We start from the raw sequence: 19,880 nt of genomic DNA on the forward strand, positions 1-19,880 counted from the left end.
TTGCCTTTAATTATGAATCAGTAATAAGAAAGGGCTGGAGAGAAAGATGGCTGAGGGGTTAAGAGTACTTGCTACTCTTACAGAGGACACAGATTTAGTTCCCAGTGTACACACACACAGTGGCTCACAACTGTAAACCCAGCTCCAGGGGATCCAACACCCTCTTTTCTCCTCTTTGGGCACCAAACATGCACATATAAAAACGTGACCAAACACTCATACATATAAAAATAAATAGTAAAAAAAAGTTTTTTAAATTACCAGGATCCCAATATTTTGAATCAGTTACATATACTGCCATATATAGCTTGGCATTTGTTTGCTTTAGCAGGAAGGCCTCCTACTAGAAATAATTAAGTTTTTAAGCTACCAACTTACTGAAAGAAGTTTGGAAACATTTATTCCAGGGCTGGACACAGGACCCACATGGCTGGCAGCTCACGACCGTTTATATAACTCCAGTTCCCGAGGACCTGATGCCCTCTTCTGGCCTCTGTCGGCACCAGGCATGCATGTGGTACATACACGTATGTACAGGCAAAACACCCATATGCATAAAATAAAAGTTTGAGAACTTTTATTCTTAGTTATCCTACTTTGAACCAACATGTTCAAATTATGCTTTAAAAAATGAGGCCACTTAGACTAAAAAATTGCTCACCACATAGTTATTCAGCAGGTTGGAAGGCCTCTGGTGTCCTACGAAGAATCCAGCGATGACCAGAACACAGAGAGCTTCTGTGCTTGAGAAATCTCAAGGGAGGGAGACTATGGAACATTAGCGGAGCATGGTCGTGTACTTCATCAGCTCAGCGCTAAGACAGACACTGTTGTTGCTGGTCAGGACCACCCACAGATTCTTACTCTGCACCGTCACAGCTGAAGGTTACACACCTTTAGTCCCTGCACTTGGGAGACAGAGGCAGACACAGAGGGATCTCTCTGCGTTCAAGACTGTACGGTGCGACTCTGTCCCTAAAAAATCTGTATTTGCTCACTGCCCTGGAAATGTCAGTACAAGGTGGACCGGCCTCTTTATTTGGGGGCCTAAGGTGAAGAAGAGCAATGTGATAAGAGCGTGTTGTAGAGCAAAGAGGCTTGCCACATGGCAGCCAGGAAGGGCCTAGAAACAAGGTATATCTCCCCAGGCCTCTCCAGTAACTTGCTTGTAACTAGTCTCCTCATTTCCCACCCCACGTTCCAGGGCCATCACGGTACAGATCCACCCAGGGGTTAGGTGTTAGGTCTCAGCCCTCAGGACCCCGTCACTTGGATCACCAGCTGCGAAGCAGGGCTTATGCCCATGAGCTTTTGAGCTACTTCACAACCAAGTTTTGTAACAACTAAAACAACCAGATAAACAGTAACTGGCTAGTATCTGCTGGACTGGTTATCACAGGTAACCAGGGCCACAGCTATGGCATTAAGTACAGTGCAGCAATAGACACACACAGTCTATATTTAGTGCTGTGGATGGTACTTCAAGTGAAGAAGTGGAGAGGAAAAACTCCCCAAGGCTTGCCTGTCAGCTGGGAGACACTGTGGGAAGGGTAGCATCCTCCTCATCCTCCCCCTCATCAGGTGGAAGGCAGACAAGATAAGATGGGAGTGGGAGGAGGATTCACATTGCCCCCCAAGATATAAAAGCCAGTGAGTAGGAGGTGGGACACAGCTGTCTAGTTACCTAGAGAGCTTGGAGTCATGGCTCTATTGTGGGGATGCAGTCACGGAAAAGTAGGCAGCTCTTCCAAAATCTCAGGGCCCAACTCTCAGACCTTGACAGGAAACTCCTGCTATGTTCTCAGAAAATGGTTCAACACTCGGGAGGCTGAGGCAGGTGGATTGATGTGAGTTCAAGGCCAGCCTGGTCTACAAAATGAGTCCAGGACAGCCAAGGATACACGGAGAAACCCTGTCTCGAAAAAACAAACAAAAAAAGGAATTGGGCCCCCCTGGGTTTTTTGTTTTTCTTGTTAGGGTTTCTCTGTGTAGCCTTGGCTGTTCTGCAACTTGTTCTGTAGATCAGGCTGGCCTTGAATTCATAGAGATCCACCTGCCTCTGCTTCCCAAGCACTGGGATTAAAGGACCGCACCACGACTGCCTGGCCCCATTTTAATTTTTTAATTGTGAAGTTTTATAGATTGCCTTGAGTTTTTGGTGTTGGTGTGTGTGTGTGTGTGTGTGTGTGTGTGTGTGTGTGTGTGTGTGTGTGTGTATGTGTGTGTGCATGCATGTGTGTTGGTTGGTTGGTTTGGATTTTGTTTTTTTTTTCCCCTTGCCAAACTGTCCTGGAGCTCATTGCTCATGATAGCTTGAAGCTCCTGGTCCTTTTTCCTTAGTTTCCCAAGTGCTTGGATGCTTACTCAGCTAGCTTCATTTAAATATTGATTCCGTGTTTGTGAAATAACTCATAATTGCTCCACAAAAGAACTGGGCATTGTGCACTCAGGAGGCTGAAGTGAAAGGATTGTGAGTTGTTCTAGGCTAGTCTCAGCGTCCGAGTGGAATTCTATCTCAAAACAGAACAGAAAATAAAAAGAACCATTTTTATTTTCAAAGGTGAGAGGATTTCTCAGTGATTCTTTCTCCCTAGTAGGAATAGCCTGCGTATTGCTGTAGGTGCCGATTTTGACCGACTTGTCCATCTCAGTTGCACATGCCTTACCTAGTGTTTGTTGGAAGGGCAGAGATGCTCGTGAGTTAGTAACAGTGGTGATGAATAACAAATGATGCTTTGTTTTTCAGGGAAAATTTATATCCCCAAACAGAAGCCGGTGCAGACATTTGCAGAAGAAACTATATCCCTTGATCCAGAATTAGAGGAAGCTTTGACAAGTGCCTCTGACACAGAGCTGTGTGACCTTGCAGGTATCTCCTAAGATGGGGGAGTTTTAAGTGAGTGCAGCATGGGGAGGGCAGTGCAGGGCCACGTGCGTGTGTTATGCAGTGCGTGCTTTGTACTTGCCACAATAAATCTGTCAGTAGGGTTCTTCTAAGTACTCTCTATGGGGAAATTTTATAGTGACAAAATCTCTTTATTTTCAAGCTGGAGAGATGGCTCAGGGGTTAAGAGCACTTGCTGCTCTTCCAAAGGTCCTGAATTCAATTCCCAGCAACCACATGGTGGCTCCCAACCATCTGTAATGAGATCTGGTGCCCTCTTCTGGCCTGCAGTTGTTACATGCAGGAGAACATTGTATACACAAGAAATAAATAAGTAAATAAATCTTTTAAAATTTGTTTTCTATGTTGCTGTAATTTAAAGTCTTTCTAACAACAAAAGCCATTCCATCAGCTGGTGAGCTTGTCCCATCTGAGCACTAGAACAACCTTCATGGTCCACTTGTGCCCTGTTTTATGAACTCAGGAACTGTATTCACTTCCTAACTGTGCTGAAGAGGCATGGAACACTGCAGACTTCTTGTGTTCCCATTGCCAGTTTCCTGCTAGGCTGCTCTTCCCTACTTATTGTGCAAATACCCATTTTCCTTGGTAGAAAATGTGATCTGTAAGGAGACCCTCATGCCAGATAACGCTAAGAACTGACATGTTTGAAAGCAGAGTGAGGGTTCTTGGGAAGGACCTTGGAAAGGGGCAGAGGTGTAGTATCACAGCTACAGGAGGTCGTGTGTTCTTTGAGGACAGAGGACTAGTGGGTTTGCAAATGGAACCTTCATCAGAGAAGACATCAAAAGATTTGAATGTAGCTAGGTGCAGTGGCACACGCCTTTAATCCCAGCACCCAGGGAGGCAGAGGCAAGTGGATCTCTGTGAGTTCGAGGCCAACCTGTTCTACAAAGTGAGTCCAAGACAGCCAGGGCTACACAGAGAAACCCTGTCTCGGGGTAAAAAAAAAAGATTTGAATGTTTCTGAGGATGCTGTTTTATTTAAATGAAAGAACGTAACAATACTTTTAGTATAGTTGCATGGGCCTTGGACTCTGACTTTGTATAGTGTCGTTATGTTCCTACAAACCGGAACAGTGAACAGCAAGCAGATCTTTCAGTTTCCTCTCTTAGCCACCAGGTGGAGCTAAGCACAGGCTTTTCTTTGGGATCAGCCTGGCTCACTATTGTCTAACTTAAAAGATACCCAGGAAATAACATGGGTATTGCTAAAAATAAATGAGAGATAGTTGGTGATTTCTAAGCACTACCCCCACACCACCCTGTTGTTTGGGGGTGTAAAGTCCATTTTCAGATTAGTAGGAAAATGTTAAAATTATTAATAAAAACGTTTGTTTGCAATTTGGGTCCTGGGCACACACCTCTAAGTACAGCTACATGGAAGGCTCGGCGAGGGAGGCCTGCTTCAGCCCAGGAGTTAGGGGCCTGCCTGAGACACAGCGGGGCTCCATGTAAAAACAGTAGAAGCGACAGGGCTTAGAGACAGCGGGAGCGGAGAACTGATTCTAATGTCTCTGCAGCTATTCTCGGGATGCACAATCTGATCACAAGCACGCAGCTCTGTGATGTGGTGGGGAGCAGCAACGGCGTGGACCACGACCATTTTTCAAGTGAGTAATTGAAATGCCTTGTGAATTCTAATTCTTTGTCAAATACATTTGCTTCCCTCTATGTATTAACTTTGATATTTAGTACGCCAAGTATTTTATATGTGTGTGTCTGTGTTAAAGTTCAAGTTTTATATTACAGTCACAGAAAGCCATTAAAAATATAAAATTTAGTCAGTTATTGTGATTCATGCCTATAATCCCATCATTAAGAATGTTTCCTGTCCGGGCATGGTGGCGCACGCCTTTAATCCCAGCACTCAGGAGGAGGCAGAGGCAGGGGGGTCGCTGTGAGTTTGAGGCCAGCCTGGTCTACAAAGTGAGTCCAGGACAGCCAAGGCTACACAGAAAAACCCTGTCTTGCTAGGGGGGGGGGGGGGAGTTGGAGAATGCTTCCTGAGCTGGTGGTGACGCACACCTTTAGTCCCAGCACGGGGGAGGCAGAGGCAGGTGGGTCTCTAAGTTTGAGGCCAGCCTGGTCTACAGAGCTTGAGGATTCTTTAATCAATTTTTTTTTTAAACAGGGCCCCACTGTTTGGGTCCTGGGCACACACCTCTAAGTACAGCTACATGGAAGGCTTGGTATGGGAGGCCTGCTTCAGCCCAGGAGTTAGAGGCCTGCCTGAGACACAACAGGGCTCCAGGGCCTTAGATGGTCTCCAACTCAGATCTGCCTGTCTCTGCCTCCCAGGTGCTGGCATGCGCCCCACACCTGGTGCTGGCAGTGTTTTACTCTTAATGTGCTAGCAAATGTCATGGAAACTGCTTTTGCCACATAAGTACTACTGGCAAACAGTATAAAAACTGGACAAGCTTAGGGTTTTGTTTTGTTTTGTTTCTTAGTTGTTTTTCAGAGTGAGGACCCAGCACAGTACCTTAAGTACTACATGGAGTCTTGGCCACCGCACAGCCCCAGCCCAGCCAATACTTAGCTTTGGTTGACATTCTATTTTTATGTTGCTAGTTTTTTAAAAATCCATGAAGATTCTCAAAAAGTTCTGTTTTTTAAATTATAGGATGTTTTTAAATTCTCAGAGTAAATATATGCTATTATAGCATATATAAATATGTCGTAAATATCTACACTACAAAGGAATGTCTCAGAGCTGCAGCTAAGAGTTCACTGCTCTCGCTAGAGCATCTGGGCTTGGCTCCCAGCACCTACGTGGTGGTCACAGCCTCCTGTAACCCCAGTTCTAAGGGATCCAGGTGCCCTTTCTGGCCCTCATTGGCTCCTGCATGCATGTGATATACATATATTGAAGTAGGCACATATATGTACACATAAATAATGTTTCTAAAAAGGAAGTAGATGTCTCTATTCACAAGCATTATGTAGCCTACCACCCCAGCTATTAACAAGCTGGCGTATATCCTGTTTTATAATTCTGCCCTGTTTAAAGTTTATATGCAAATGTATACATCTTATGCATAAATTGTCATTTTAGTAAAATTTATATATTTATTACAACTTAATTTTTCAGAGTTTTAATTAATATTATTTACATCTTTTTGGGGTTTTATGGCTGCTTTGTCTGTATGTATGTCATTGCACCCATGGTGGCCAGACAGAGTGTTGGATTCCCTAGGACTGGAGATGGTTGTGAGCTCCCTTGTGGGTGCAGGGAATTGAACCCTGGTCCTCTGGAAGAGCAGCCAGTGCCATAACTGCAGAGCCACCTCTCCAGCCTACAATTTAATTTTTTAATAATAGCACTATTCCTAGGGTTGTTGTTTTCTTTTTTTTTTTTCTTTGTAGATTCTTCCTATGGACCTCCTCTGCCTCCTCTGTCCAGCCTCGAGGGAGCTGGCATTTTAGTGTGCTATTGAGCCTTGGTCAGCAGTGAGGGTTCAACCTCACACTACATGCAGGCTTACTTCATTCAGATTTTATAGCTGTCTTTTACATTGTTCTATATAGTTTGGCTATTTCCCTTACTTTTTAACTTTTTGTTGTCAGAAATTTTCATTTGTGAGAAAGAAGAAAACATCAAGCATTCATTACCTATTCCATTGGCACTGCTGACCTTTCTTCTGCCTCTCTCCCGCCTTCTTTAAATTTTTTCTGAAGTTCTTTTTTTTTCCCTTCTTCCTTCCTTTCTCCCTCCCTTCCTCTATTTCTTCCTCCCCCCCCCCCCCACTTGCATTTAGAGGTCAGTGTACAACCTTTAAGAGTCTGTTCTGTCTATCCTGTGGGTCCTAAGGATGGAAGACCATCAGACTGGCAGCAAGCACCTTCACCTGCTGGGCATCTCACCAGCCAGTCTGCCTGCCTGCCTTTCTCTTTCTTCCTTTCCCCTGAAAAATTTAAAAGTCAAACCTTCCTATTTTTGTCACTTTATGCATAAGCATAAACACACACATATATACCCATAACATATTTATGTCTCTCACAAATTTAAAACTCTAGAAACAACTCAGGCCAGGCATGGTGGTGCACACCTGTTATCCCAGCACTCAGTGAGGCAGAGGCAGGAGAGGCCAGCCTGGTCTACAAAGCAAGTCCAGGACAGCCGAGGCTATGCAAAAAAGCCCTGTCTCAAACAAACAAACCAAAATAATAATAATAACCCAATGCCATTATTAAACACAAAAATTAGTATTTACTTCATACCATCTGAAATTCAATCTGTGTCCAAAACGTCTCTTACTTTCAAATATATCTCATTCTTCCTTCTAATCAGAATCCAAGCAAGGGTAACACACTACATTTGTTTGTTTTTCGGTATTTTTCCTTTCTTTACAGAAACCTTTGGCCATGTTGCATGTGTGTAGATCTGAGGACAACTTATGGGAGTTGGTTTTCTCCTTCTACCTGATGGGTCCCAGGGATTGAACCCAGGTGTAGGCTTGGCAGTAAACACTTGTACCTGCCAAAGCATCTCACCAGCCAAGTCTGATTTCTTAACGATTCCTTTCTTCAACTTCATCCTCTTCATGCCATGCCATCTATTTCACCAATGAACTAGATTATTTGCCCAGTAAAAACTTCTACCTCCTGGATTTGGTTTATTGCAACATGAGGATGTTATTTTACGCTTTTCTGTCTCCCATGCTTCTATGAACTTTAGGTCTGATGGCTAGGTCAGATTCAAAGGGAGGGATTTTGCTTACATGAATATTATGGGGAGTTGGCAAATGCTCAAATTATGTAGCTTATCAAGTGTGGTCCCTGATTTCTGGAGACTGTTAAGACTGATCATTGAGAAACTGTGTGTGCTGTGGTGGTCGACACCTCTGGTGTCAGCACTAGAGAGGATTGCAAGTTCTAGACAGCCCTGGCTACGTGGCATGACTCTGCTTCAGAATGAGACGGAGGAAGGAAGAGGAAGGAAAAAAAGGAGACGAGCAGGTTCAGGCATTGGGCTGGCCCATCCACTTACAGTTCCCCATGAACCTTTCATATAATTGTAACATCCCACCAAACAGATACTGTTTTAAAAGTCAAGCCTTGGTTTTGTTACTTTGTGCCCATATACAATTCTCACAAATTAAGAATTTTAAAAACATAACCCACTGCCATTATTAGATGTTGGACTTTTTGTTTGTTTGGTTGGTTTTGTTTGGTTTTTCGAGGCAGGTTTCTCTGTGTAGCCTTGGCTGTCTTATAACTCACTCTACAGACCAGCCTGGCCTTAAACTCAGAGATCCACCTGCCTCGGCCTCCTGAGTGCACCATCGACTGGCTTAAATGCTGGAACTTTAAAAACGCCTCTCCTGTGGTTTTAGGAATCTGAGAGCTTGCTCAGGTCTCCATTCTGTGAAGTATTCCCCCATTTCCCATGCTCCAGCAGCTGGAAGAAACCTGGCTTTGTAAACTTAAATGGGAGCAAACCTACTTTTTTCTTGTTTTCTGCATTCAATAACTTTTTTTAATTTGGTGGCATAAGTAACTACTAAGTTAAAAAGGTTCCTTTAGCAAGTGTGCAAATGCATGGCCTGGGGAGTGGGGGCTAGGTGACAAGTTAACGTGTGTCTCCTCTCAGGTCCAGCCACCTCGGCCAACCTCTGTTCTTCCCTTGTGTTCCCACAGATGTGGTGAAAGGTGAAAAGATTCTCCCAGTGTTCGATGAGCCACCGAACCCAACCAACGTTGAAGAAAGTTTAAAGAGAATTAAAGAAAATGATGCCCGACTTGTTGAAGTTAATTTGAATAATATAAAAGTAAGTATGTTAAGCATGCAATATACATATGTACCAGCATCACATGATGTTTTCTCTGAGTCAGTAGAGCCCAGGGCAGTAAAGTGGCAGTTCTGACATGTAGGCTTAGCCCTTCTGCGTTAAGGTGAAGTATACTAATGTTATGTGAACATAGATTCCCTCAGGTTAGCAATTCAGCATTACAGAAAGAATGTAAATTCAGCACATTATCAGGAAATTACCCAAATTTTAAGAATACTGTCCCTCTTTTTTTTTAGGGTTTTTGTTTTGTTTTAGTTTTAGTTTCTAGTTTTTCAAAGGCAGGATTTCTCTGTTCTAGCTGTCCTAGAAGTCACTCTGTAGACCAGGCTGACCTCAGCTCAGAGAGCTGCCTGGCTTTGTCTCTGAGTGCTGGGATTAGAGGTGTGCACCATGGCAAAATGCTACCCAGTTTAAAGAACTTTAGCCTTGGCCTGGAGAGATGGCTCAGTGGTTAAGAGCGCCGCCTGCTCTTCCAGAGGTCCTGAGTTTAATTCCCAACAACCACATGGTGGCTCATAACCATTTATGACATGATATCTTCTGCAGATAAAGCACTCATATACAATAAATAAAATAAATAAATCTTTAAAAAAAAAAAGAACTTTAGCCTTGGGATTTTGTTTGTTGTGTTGTGTTTTAATCAAGTTTCTGAAGGTATTTTTAATAGAGTTAAGTGAAATTCTTTTAGTGTATGGTCCTCGGTTGTACAAGCTGTAGCCTACCGCTGTCAAGTTGCAGAACAACACATAGACAGCTGACTGGCTGATGCAAAGCCCTCCTGTAATGCCGGGAGCCCTTTACGCCCCTTCCTGAGTCTCTGGCCACTCTCGCCCCTGACAGCTACTCAGTTTGCCTCCTCCAGCCTTGTACATGGAGTAGAGTTTGCAGCCTTTGAGTCTAACCTTTGGCATAATGCATTAGGGGCTCACCCACGCTGTGTAGGCTTCATTAGTTTGTTTTTTCACTGTGGAGTTAGTCTCTCTAGGTTTTGCTGGGGTTGGTTCATCGAGAGTCAGTCAGTTGGCGTGGTTATGTGTAAAGTGGCTGCACACATGTACACACACGGTCTTTGAAGAGTACAGCTTTTCGTTTCTCTTGACTAAATGCCCAGAAATTGGCTTTCTGGAATCTTACTGGTTTTGTTTTGTTTGTTTTTTTTTTTCAAATTACTATTATTAATGGTTTGTTGTTTGTCTTGTGGCAGGGTCTCTAAGTAGTCCTAGCCATTCTAGAACTCTCTGTGTAGACTAGGCTGCTTGTTTGTGCGCTTCCTGAGTACATTGAAAAGTAAACAGAAAGTGTAAGTGTATTTGGTTGATGGATTGAGCTTCCTGAAAACTAAAATGGTGATGGTGTTTCACATTTTGTCTTTAAAGAATATCCCAATTCCAACTCTAAAAGATTTTGCAAAGACTTTGGAAACCAACACATACGTGAAACATTTCAGTCTTGCCGCCACCAGGAGCAATGACCCCGTGGCCGTGGTAAGTGTGCTGTGGTTGATGGCCACACACCTGCGTGGGCTAGTGAGGGGGAGCCAGTTTGTTCTGTGAGACAGGAGCTCTCACAGCGCGGCTGGCCTTGCATTCACTGGGTGGTGGAAACGGTCTTCAACTCCCCAGGTCTCCTGCCTCCAATTCCCAAGAGCTGGGACTATAAGCCTGTTCCACTGCACCACTTAGACTGTGACTTCTTTTTACATTTCTATTTATTTATTATATATTTGGTGTGTGTGTGTGTGTGTGTGTGTGTGTGTGTGTGTGTGTGTGTGTGTAAAAGAATGATTTGTTATCTTTTTTCACCTAGCATTTTTGCTCACTATTTGGCAATACATTATATACTCCTTTGTATTTTTTAAATTTTATTTATATTTATTGTTTATTTTATATATTTTTTTTCCTCTTTCAGGACAGGAAAGAGGTAGGGTCCTAAGATTTCTAAGAGAGCAGCTCACTGTATAGCCTAGGCTGGCATCAAATTCATGTTCTTACTGCCTTGACCTTAGCCTCCTCTTCTTCTTTTTTTTTTTATTTAATAATTTATTTATTTTATTTGCATTGGTGTTTTGCCTGCATGTATGTCTGTGAGAGGATATCAAATCCTCTGGAACTGGAGTTACAGACACTTGTGAGCTGCCATTGTGGTTGCTGGGAATTGAACTCAGGACCTCTGGAAAAGCAGCCAGTGCTCTTAACCACTGAGCCATCTCTCCAGCCCTGGCCTCCTCCTTTTTTAAACAGAAAGGGGCCTAGAAGCATGATTGAATGGTAAAGTGCTGGTCTTTTGCCTGTGAGGACCCATCTTCAATCTCCCTGACCACTGAAAGAAAAAAAGGAAAGGAAGGAAAGAATTAACTTGATTCTGATTTTTCACTCAGCTGTAAATATTAGAGATCTTTTTGTGTCAGCATACAAAGGTCTGCTACATCCTTAACTTGTGCGCAGGATTCCATTTATGGGCCTGTGGTTTGGAGTTTTATTAAATGCTTTCTCTGGAGGTGAGTATGTAGTGATTGTCCTTCTGAAACCACCACTGACTTGTGTGCATTGGGCCCGCCTTGCATCCATGGGAAAGTCACGCCGAGTAGTCTATAGAGCCTCTCCCTTGCTTGGCCCTGCAGCAGGCACTCCTCCCACTTCCCCAGCTCCACGCTCCACACAGGTTCTTCCTCTGAACACTGGAGTGGCCCAGGGCTTTGCTTTCCCCTTCACTGCTGCCTGGACAAGCTCTGTCAGTGCTGGAGGTTGTTCGCCTGTGCTGATGACTGCAGCGCTTCGTCCTCTTCCTCCCTGTCCGTAACTCGGCACTCATACCCAGCTACGCATTAAGAAGTTGTACGTGGAGCCAGGTGTGGTGGCGCACGCCTTTAATCCCAGCACTTGAGCAGAGGCAGGCAAATTGCTGAGTTCCAGGCCAACCTGGCCTACAAAGCCAGTCCGGGACAGCCAAGGCTACACAGAGAATCCCTGTCTCGAAGTAAATAAATAAATAAATAAATAAATTAAAATAAAATAAAAAGAAGTTGTACATGGGACTGGAGAGATGGCTCAGTGTTAAGAGCACTGTCTGCTCTTCTAAGGCCCTGAATTCAATTTCTAGCAATCACACGGTGGCTCACAACCACCTATAATGAGATCTGATGTCCTCTTTTGAAGTGCATAAAGGCAAAGTACTCATATACATAAATGAATAAATAAAAATTTTAAACGACGGATGAGTTTTTTTGTTTGGGGGGGTTATTTTTGGTTTTTTGAGACAGAGTTTCTCTGTGTTAGCCTTGGCTTTCCTGGACTCACTTTGAAGACCAGGCTGGCCTCAAACTCAGAGCAATCCACCTGGCTTTGCCTCCCAAGTGCTGGGATTAAAGGCGTGCGCCACCACCACCTGGCAAGGCTGATCAGTCTTAAAGTAAGTAGAAGAAAATAAGAAAGAAGCTGTACCTGGATGTCTAGCAGATGTCTCACATCAGAGGCTCAGACTGACCTCCTGACCTCTCCCACACCTCCTCTTCTCATACCTGTCACTAAACAGCAGCGTGGGCATACTCTCCATGGTCAACAGGCCCCCCCCAAAAAAAATCACTCTTAACTACCCTTTCTTACAGCCTTAAAGCATATATTCAGTTCTGTCTTCAAAATATTTTTAGAATCTAGGATAGTTGTGCTGGCTCACACAGGTAATAAATACTAGCACTCAAGAGGCAGAGGCAGGAGGATTGCTATTAAGTTTGAATCAAGCCTGTTACATAGCAAGCTCCAGGCCATTCTGGGCCACATGGCAGGATCTTCTCTGGCTGGGGCCGGGGGTCACACGACAGAAGCATGGGGCTGGCAAGAAAGATCAGCAAGTAAAGGCACTTGCTGCATAGGAGTCCTGGCAACGTCAGTTTACTCCTCAGAATGCCTGTAAAGGCAGAAAGAAAGAACTGACCTCCACATGTACACCATAGTGCATATGCAGGCACATATATCATAGACACACAGACACAATCATACTGTTTTAATTGCCTGCATCTGGATGCAATGGAGCACCCCTTAATCCCAGCAGTCTGGAGATAGAAGCAGGCTGATCTCTGCAGTTCCAGGCCGGCTAAGACTACATTGCAAAACCTGCCTCAGAAGGGGACGGGAGGGCTGGAGATGGCGCTCAGTCCTTCACATGAACAAAGCCCTGCATCTATCCCCAGCACCACACAAACAGTGTGGTGGCACATACCTATAGTCCCAGCACATACTATAATAAATTCAGAAAGCAGAGCCAAAAAGATTACAAGTTCAAGGCCATCCTCAGCTCCATAGAGTTTGAGGCCAGCCTGGGGCACGTTAGGACAGCTTGGGATGCATAGTGGGTGCATAACTCTAATCCCAGTGCTTGAGAGGCAGAGACAGGCAAATCTCCTAGTTCCAGACAGCGTGGTCTACAGAGTGAGTTCCAAGACAGCCACAGCTACCCAGGGAAGCCCCTGTCTTGAAAGTGAAATAAGGGGAAAGGGAATAAAAGCACTTTCTGTCTCCAACCGTTTCTTACATTTGTATTATTATTTTTATTAGCAGAATTCTCTTTCCTGGATTACTGCAGTTGCCTCTTCAGTGAGCCACCTCTGTCTACCCAACTCTGAAGCCAAAAGAGATATTAATGAAATTAGCACCTTAACGACACAGAAAAAGTGTGAAAGACAGGAGAAAAAAAAAACATGAAGTAGAGAGTGTCTTTTTTTTCCCAGTGAAGTAAAGAATGAATGAACATGAATTATGTACAGGCGTTAGAGATGTCAGCACCAGGAATTACAAGTTACCAGACAGTTTAAGGAGTATATATGGTAATGTGTGTGGGAAATAAGTAAAAACCTGAGAGACCTGAGCAGGCGCATAGCAAGCTGAAACAATGTAAAGAGAAACCCAAAGTTAAATTCATGAATTTTACTTATGGCTCATGCAGCAAAAAGTAGGTGCTATCAGATTTTAATCTCCAAATATTTTCTCTATATTTCTAGGCTTTTGCAGATATGTTGAAAGTGAACAAAACTTTGAAGAGCTTAAATATGGAGTCCAATTTCATCACAGGTGCCGGGGTGTCAGCACTGATAGATGCCCTGAGAGATAACGAGACCCTGACAGAACTCAAGATTGACAATCAGGTGTGTGCTGTGCAGTCGCAGCTGGGAGGAGCTGCAGCCGCACTTAGAGGGCTGGAGTCCTCTCGGAAGGAAGCGGGTGGAAAGAGGTTGTGAGCCATTTGGGGACCCAGAATCATAGTGTATATCAGTTGAATCCACAGCAAGTCTCTTTAAGTCAGTTTAAGAAGTTAGATAGGTGGCTGATTTGAACCAGAAAGACTTAGATGTGGCGTAGTCCACGTTTTCCCCAGGTCTTTGAGAGGTGCATGCAATAGGTAAACCTTTCATGTCTGTAGTGTGTTACATTCTCAAATACACAGAAGGTGAGTAGAGTTGGTGGCATGAAAGAAAAGAAATAAGACTGAGGAGATGCCCGGGTGGGTGAGGGCGCTTGCTGCAATCACAAGAGGACCAGCGTTCAGTCCGCAGCACCTGTGGGAAAACCTGGGCACAGCCACCTCGGTATGGAACACCTCCAGCATGGGGGTCAGGGGAAAGCAGATCCCAGGACGGTCACGTCAGGCCAGTGAGAGAAGCTGGCTGCTCTGAGGGCACGGGCCTCGCCTGACAAGGACGTTGCTGGTACTTTGACTAATGTGGGGCCGCATATGCCTAGACACGCTTTTTTTTTCCTTTTACATTTTTATAGGCACGTACATGCATGAGTGTGTATACGGACGGTAGAGGCATTGGATTCCCGGGAGCTGGAGTAAAATACGGTTGTGAGCCACCTGCTGTGGGTGCTGGGACCTGAACCTGGGTCCTCTCGGAGAACAGCAAGTGTTCTTAGCTGCTGATCCATCTCACCAGACCCACAGACAAACTTTAAAAAGGGGAGGAAATATACATGCTAAAAATATTTGCATATAGAGCAACTATTAATTTTTCTATTTGGAAAAATAACTTTACTAGCTGGGGAGACAGCTCAGTGGCTAAGTTCTTGTTGCATAATCCTGTGGACCTGAGTTTGCATCCCCAGCACCCACCAAGAAGCAGGGTGCAGCTGAATAGCTCTTTGACCCCATTCCGCAGAAGCAAAAGATCTGCAGATCGCAGGCTCACTGGTGTGCCAGCCAAACAACAAGCTTCCAGTTCCATGAGAAACTCTTGTCTCAGAAAATAAGGTGGAGAATGATGGAGGAAAATATTCAGTCTTACCCTCTGGCTGCCACACACATGCACCAGCAAATGCACCTGCTTCCATGCATGCACACACACACTCACATACCACATACACAAGAGGCAAATGGTCCCATCAGTCCTTCATGGGCACCAGGCATACATATAGTGTACATACAGGCAAAACACTTAAACACTCATGCATGAAGTTTTAAAAACCTAAAAAAATAATTTTTAAGAAAAATAATGTCCTCATGGATATTCACATATAAATGTCTTATGAGCATACATGTCTATGTCTTGGGCCTTACATCTACAGGTAGAATTGCTAGGTAGTATGGTAATTCTGTATTTCAAGCAATTACCACGGCCCACTTTCCTACATTTTTGGCATGCACACCAGCACACACCACACCTGGTGCGGTGCACACCAGCACACACCACGCCTGGTGCTTGTCCATCTGCTGCTTTGTTAGTTTACTGCTTTGGGTTTGTTGGCGCCAAGGTTGAGACGTTGTCTCAGATAGCCCAGGCTGTATGAGAAGATGACCTTAAACTTCTGCCTTCAGCTCCCAATACTGGGGTTCCAGGTGTGCCCCACACCTGCTGTATGCGGTACTGGCATTGAACCCAGAGCCTTGTGGATGCTGAAACTGTTTCCTCAGTCCTTTCTGTCTGTTCCATCACACCCAGCCTTGTGGGTATGAGGTGGCATTGATGGTATTCACACCTTAATATTCATACTATCTGAGCTTTTGCTACCTGTTGATACCAGATACGTTTCTTATGTATGTTGTAGAAATTGGAAAACTTAAAGAGACAAACAGAATCCACATGGAACTAAAAGTCTTAAATCTTAATTACCTAAAAAATGTTTTTATCATCTTTATTAATACTATTCTTTGTTTCTGATTCCTCCAGAGACAGCAGCTGGGCACCGCTGTAGAATTAGAAATGGCCAAGATGCTTGAGGAAAATACAAATATCCTTAAATTTGGGTATCAGTTCACGCAGCAGGGACCGCGAACCAGGGCAGCCAATGCTATAACGAAAAACAATGACTTAGGTAAGACGTGTGCGGTACTGAGTCAAGTTTCCAAAATACAACACTAAGCTATTTTTAAAAATAAATTTCAACATAGAAAAATTACCTATGCTTAGTATCTAATGCTGCTGGGTGAGTCAGAGCCGAGCCAGGTTGTCATGTTCTTCGTGTGTTAAATCACATGTGACAGGCATGTGATAGCTACAAGTGAAGCATCCCATGAGGTGTTTTATTCTTGGTTGTCACTTACGCCTTGTGCTTTGAAACAAAGAGCTCGACACCAGGAAGTGTCAAGCAGCCCCAGGCAGAAACTCAGTTCTCTGTTATGAAGCACAGGGTAAGCAGAGCCTGACTCCCTAGCCTCCTGTGGGCGCTCGCTTGCCCCGCTGATCCGGTTCCCCAGCGTCCTCTACCGCTGAGCCTGTGGCCTCGGGCTGAATTAATAAGTAAGGTGCTCACGTTGTTTTTCTCTGTTTCCAGAAAGTGACTCTTCTTTTAAGTTATGCTGTTTGCCACTAAAATGCTTGAAAAGATTCATTATAGACAAGAAGTAAAAATAAATGTTCCTAACAGGAGCAGTGTTTCCGAGCAGTATAGGGCTTTTAGGCTTCAGCCGTATTTGCACTTAGACCACTGTCGTTTGGGTCCTTTAGTTAGGGTTGCGTGGTCAGTTTTGGCTAATCCCCGTCTGTGACAGTTGCCCATAGGAAAGTTTTGCGACTTGCTTTTCAAAAGAGAAAACGGGTCCTTTGCTGAGCTCTTGATTCTAGAGGTGGGTTTCAGTCATCCACAGTGTCTTCATGTTGGTTCACTTGATGTATTTCCCTCCAAGTGTTTTGACCTGGCTGTTCAGAGCAGGGTTTCTCAAGTCTGGGCTGACCTTTGTAAATCGCTAGAGAGCTTTCGAAACACTCCTTCCCCAGAAGCTCAGAGGTAGAAAAGCATGGAACGTGGGCAGAGTGACCCTTAGCAAGACTTCTCATTCTGTGTGGCAGTCCACACCATTGAAATCCTAGCTCACGTCTCTGGGTATCAGGAGGTATTTGAGTTTCTGAGTCTGACACTAATATATATCTTAAGCACATGTCCCACATATATTTTGTATTTATCACATTTGTCATACTTTTTAAATTGCCTTTATTTTTTAAGTTAATTGTAGTTTATTTAAAGTGTCTGTCTCCAGATAAGTTTCGTTTTTGAGCAGTCTTGCCTGCTCAGGCTTGCCTCAAACTCCTGGTGATCCTACTGCCTCCACCTGCCTAATGTTTGGATCTAGCCAGCATGAGCCAGCAGGCTAGCTAAAATAGTCCTGTTTGGGGACAGGCAGGGTGGCGTCATTGTGTAAAGTGGTTCACACTGAAGCCTGACAGCCTAAGTAAGTCTGATCCCCTTAACAATGGACAGGGAGACCAGATGCCAGAACGCGCGCGCGCGCGCACACACACACACACATATTCACACATCATAAATAAATAAATTTGTTAAAACAAAAGTCTGTTTTCAAACCTTACAAGGCTTTGTTTGTTTTTTAGCACAGGGGCCATGTTCAAAATCATGTCAGGCCCGTAGTAGGTTTTTAATGAAATTGTATTGTGGCATTGGGATACACCTGAGGGACAGAGTGCTTGCCTAGCATGTTCAGACTCCTGGGTTTGATCTCTAGTAAAACCAAAAGGAGGAAGGGGGAGGGGAAAAGAAAGGGAAAGGAGGGAGGGAGAGAGAAGTGAATTGGGCAGTAGAATTTATCTTTACTCAGTTTTCTGATAACTGTATCATCTTAAAGTAAGCCAGGCAAATCTTCCATTTTCCTGTCCTCTGGAACTACCTTAAGTCCCAGTGCCACCAATGTATATTACCCCTAGTCATCTCTGTCAGAGTAGATGGCACCCACAGGAACTACATAATTGTGGCCCATAAACATCATAGCAGGGAGGTCACAGTAATGTTCGTACGCCAAGCCGGCTGTGGCAGATGGTTTGCCCAGTCCTGTAGGAAGGAGATATGTGTTAGAGTAAGACAGCGTGTGGATGGGTGACACAGAAATGAACAGCTCCCTGGGCTCCCATCGGTGGCCACTCAGCAGGTGAGCACCTGTGCACGGCAGTGCAGGGAGGATGGGAGGCCACGCAGAAGGAGGCATGGTCTGTCACCAAGCAGAAGTGAGGAGCCCACACTGCCTGCTGGGACTTCCCTGGACCCCTCTCATGCTGATAGGAATTAGAATTACAGATGTGGTCACACATGTAAAGGACAGTCTTATAAGGGCACTGCTGGGATGTGAGAGCAGGCAGATTTACAATAAACTTTCCAAGCATAACCTGTTCCAATAAACACAGGGTTTAAAAGTGCTGTCACTTGTAGGCAAGAGAGGAGATTGATGGGGGAGGGGGAGGATTATCAGAATAAAAACAAAGTGAGGTCAGCACCTCAGGAAGATGGGTGGGGAGATGGAGCAGGGCTTTAATAGAAGATGCTAAAGCCACATGACAGGGAACGTAGGGCTTTTTACTGTGCTGCAGCAGAGGCCTTTGAGAGCTGGTATAGGCTGTATGGTTGACACAGCTGTTTAAAAGAAAAAACTAACTTTTTTTAGAGACTGAAAGTGAGGTTATTAAAATTGGCTACTAGTGAAGGATCAAGAATTTTATTTTGGATCGAAATTAGACCAGGTAGACAGCAAGGACACCAAGTGACAACAATCAAAAATGGTGTTCTGCCCCTTTGCCCTCTGCCTTGTTGTGCACACAGCAGCTGCCTCAGATCTGCTCCCAGCTCCACCCTCTCTCAGTGCACAGAGGTCTCTGCCTGTGTCTAAGGTGCAGAGCCTGGGGTCGGTGCTTCCTAACAGCCTGACAGCTGGGGACTGGCGCAGCCTCCTGGCAGTACCCTTCCTTCAGCCCGCGAATGGGGCTGGGTCAGACCTTGTTCTCGTTCCTGTAACATCTTCTCATTCTTTTCTTACTCTCAGCCATCCACTGAAGTGCTGCTTCTGCCTACTCCCACCTCTGCAGCTGGGAAGTGCCACAGCCGTAACAGAAAAGAGGTTGTGTGGCACACATACAAGAAGCATTTCAACTTTGAGCCTCGAGCTATTTATCTGTACGCTAGCTCAGTGCACACTCAGCTTTCTACAGATTTGTGTTTGCTGTTCTCTGTCCTGTAGATGCTGTCAGTAACACATTTTAACTTTTTTTTTTTTTTTGGTAGCATGCCTTTTAACATCTGAAATGATTTCCCCAAAACAGCCAAACCCTGCCCTAAGAACTGCATGGTGTTGCCCTTTCCAGTGTGTATTTGTATTTGTTTCGGGTCTCCTCGGCTTTTTTCTCCTTTACATTTTCAGTAGACACTTGAAACTTGTTCTTCATACTGTAGGTTAGAGTCAGGGACGCTGAGTAGGTAAGAATAGTTCATGCAGACTTTATCCTTTGGTTTTATTTTCTGACTCCACCCAGCTAACGGCTGAGCAGTTCTTATGCAGCAGCCTGCAGTCAGAATAGCGTGGGAGCGGCCATTGCTGTGGCTGAGTTAGGAGCCAGATGCCCTCTTGACTAGCTCCTCTGACAGCTAATGTAGACTAAAGAAAAGCGGTACCTTGTGACTTGCGTCCAGAAGGCATGCGGGAAGTCAAGAGCCACTCCTATTGAATCAGAATCTGTGCCAAGTACAAAACCAGTGTCACAGGAGTACAGATCCTCTGTGGTAGCCAAGATGGCTCCCTCACTAGAGATGGCTGGCCAGTGCCTCAGGGCCAGTGTGTAATAATCCTCAGAGGTGGCTGAAGGTGAGCTCTCTGTACTGAGCACTTGCTGTGTTCTCAGCACTGCTCTGTTCAGCATCTTATACCTTTAATCATGTGGCCATAAGCAGTATCTAGACACCATTATTATCCTGTTAAAG

The 19,880-nt window shown here is 44.6% G+C and overlaps 1 protein-coding gene across 2 annotated transcripts in view; it reads left to right on the forward strand.

The window, feature by feature from the left end:
* TMOD3 (tropomodulin 3) overlaps positions 1-19,880 on the forward strand; it is a 63,419-nt gene that overhangs the window by 40,201 nt on the left and 3,338 nt on the right. For both annotated transcript variants that reach the window (XM_084754577.1, XM_084754578.1), the window contains exons 4-9: positions 2,747-2,869; positions 4,429-4,518; positions 8,549-8,679; positions 10,077-10,184; positions 13,694-13,837; positions 15,857-16,001. In XM_084754577.1, the coding sequence (XP_084610703.1) occupies positions 2,747-2,869; positions 4,429-4,518; positions 8,549-8,679; positions 10,077-10,184; positions 13,694-13,837; positions 15,857-16,001 (741 nt within the window). The remainder of the gene's footprint in view (positions 1-2,746; positions 2,870-4,428; positions 4,519-8,548; positions 8,680-10,076; positions 10,185-13,693; positions 13,838-15,856; positions 16,002-19,880) is intronic.

The sequence above is a fragment of the Acomys minous genome, assembly GCF_964271855.1.
Source record: "Acomys minous genome assembly, chromosome: 13".
NCBI classification, from domain to species: Eukaryota; Metazoa; Chordata; class Mammalia; order Rodentia; family Muridae; genus Acomys; species Acomys minous.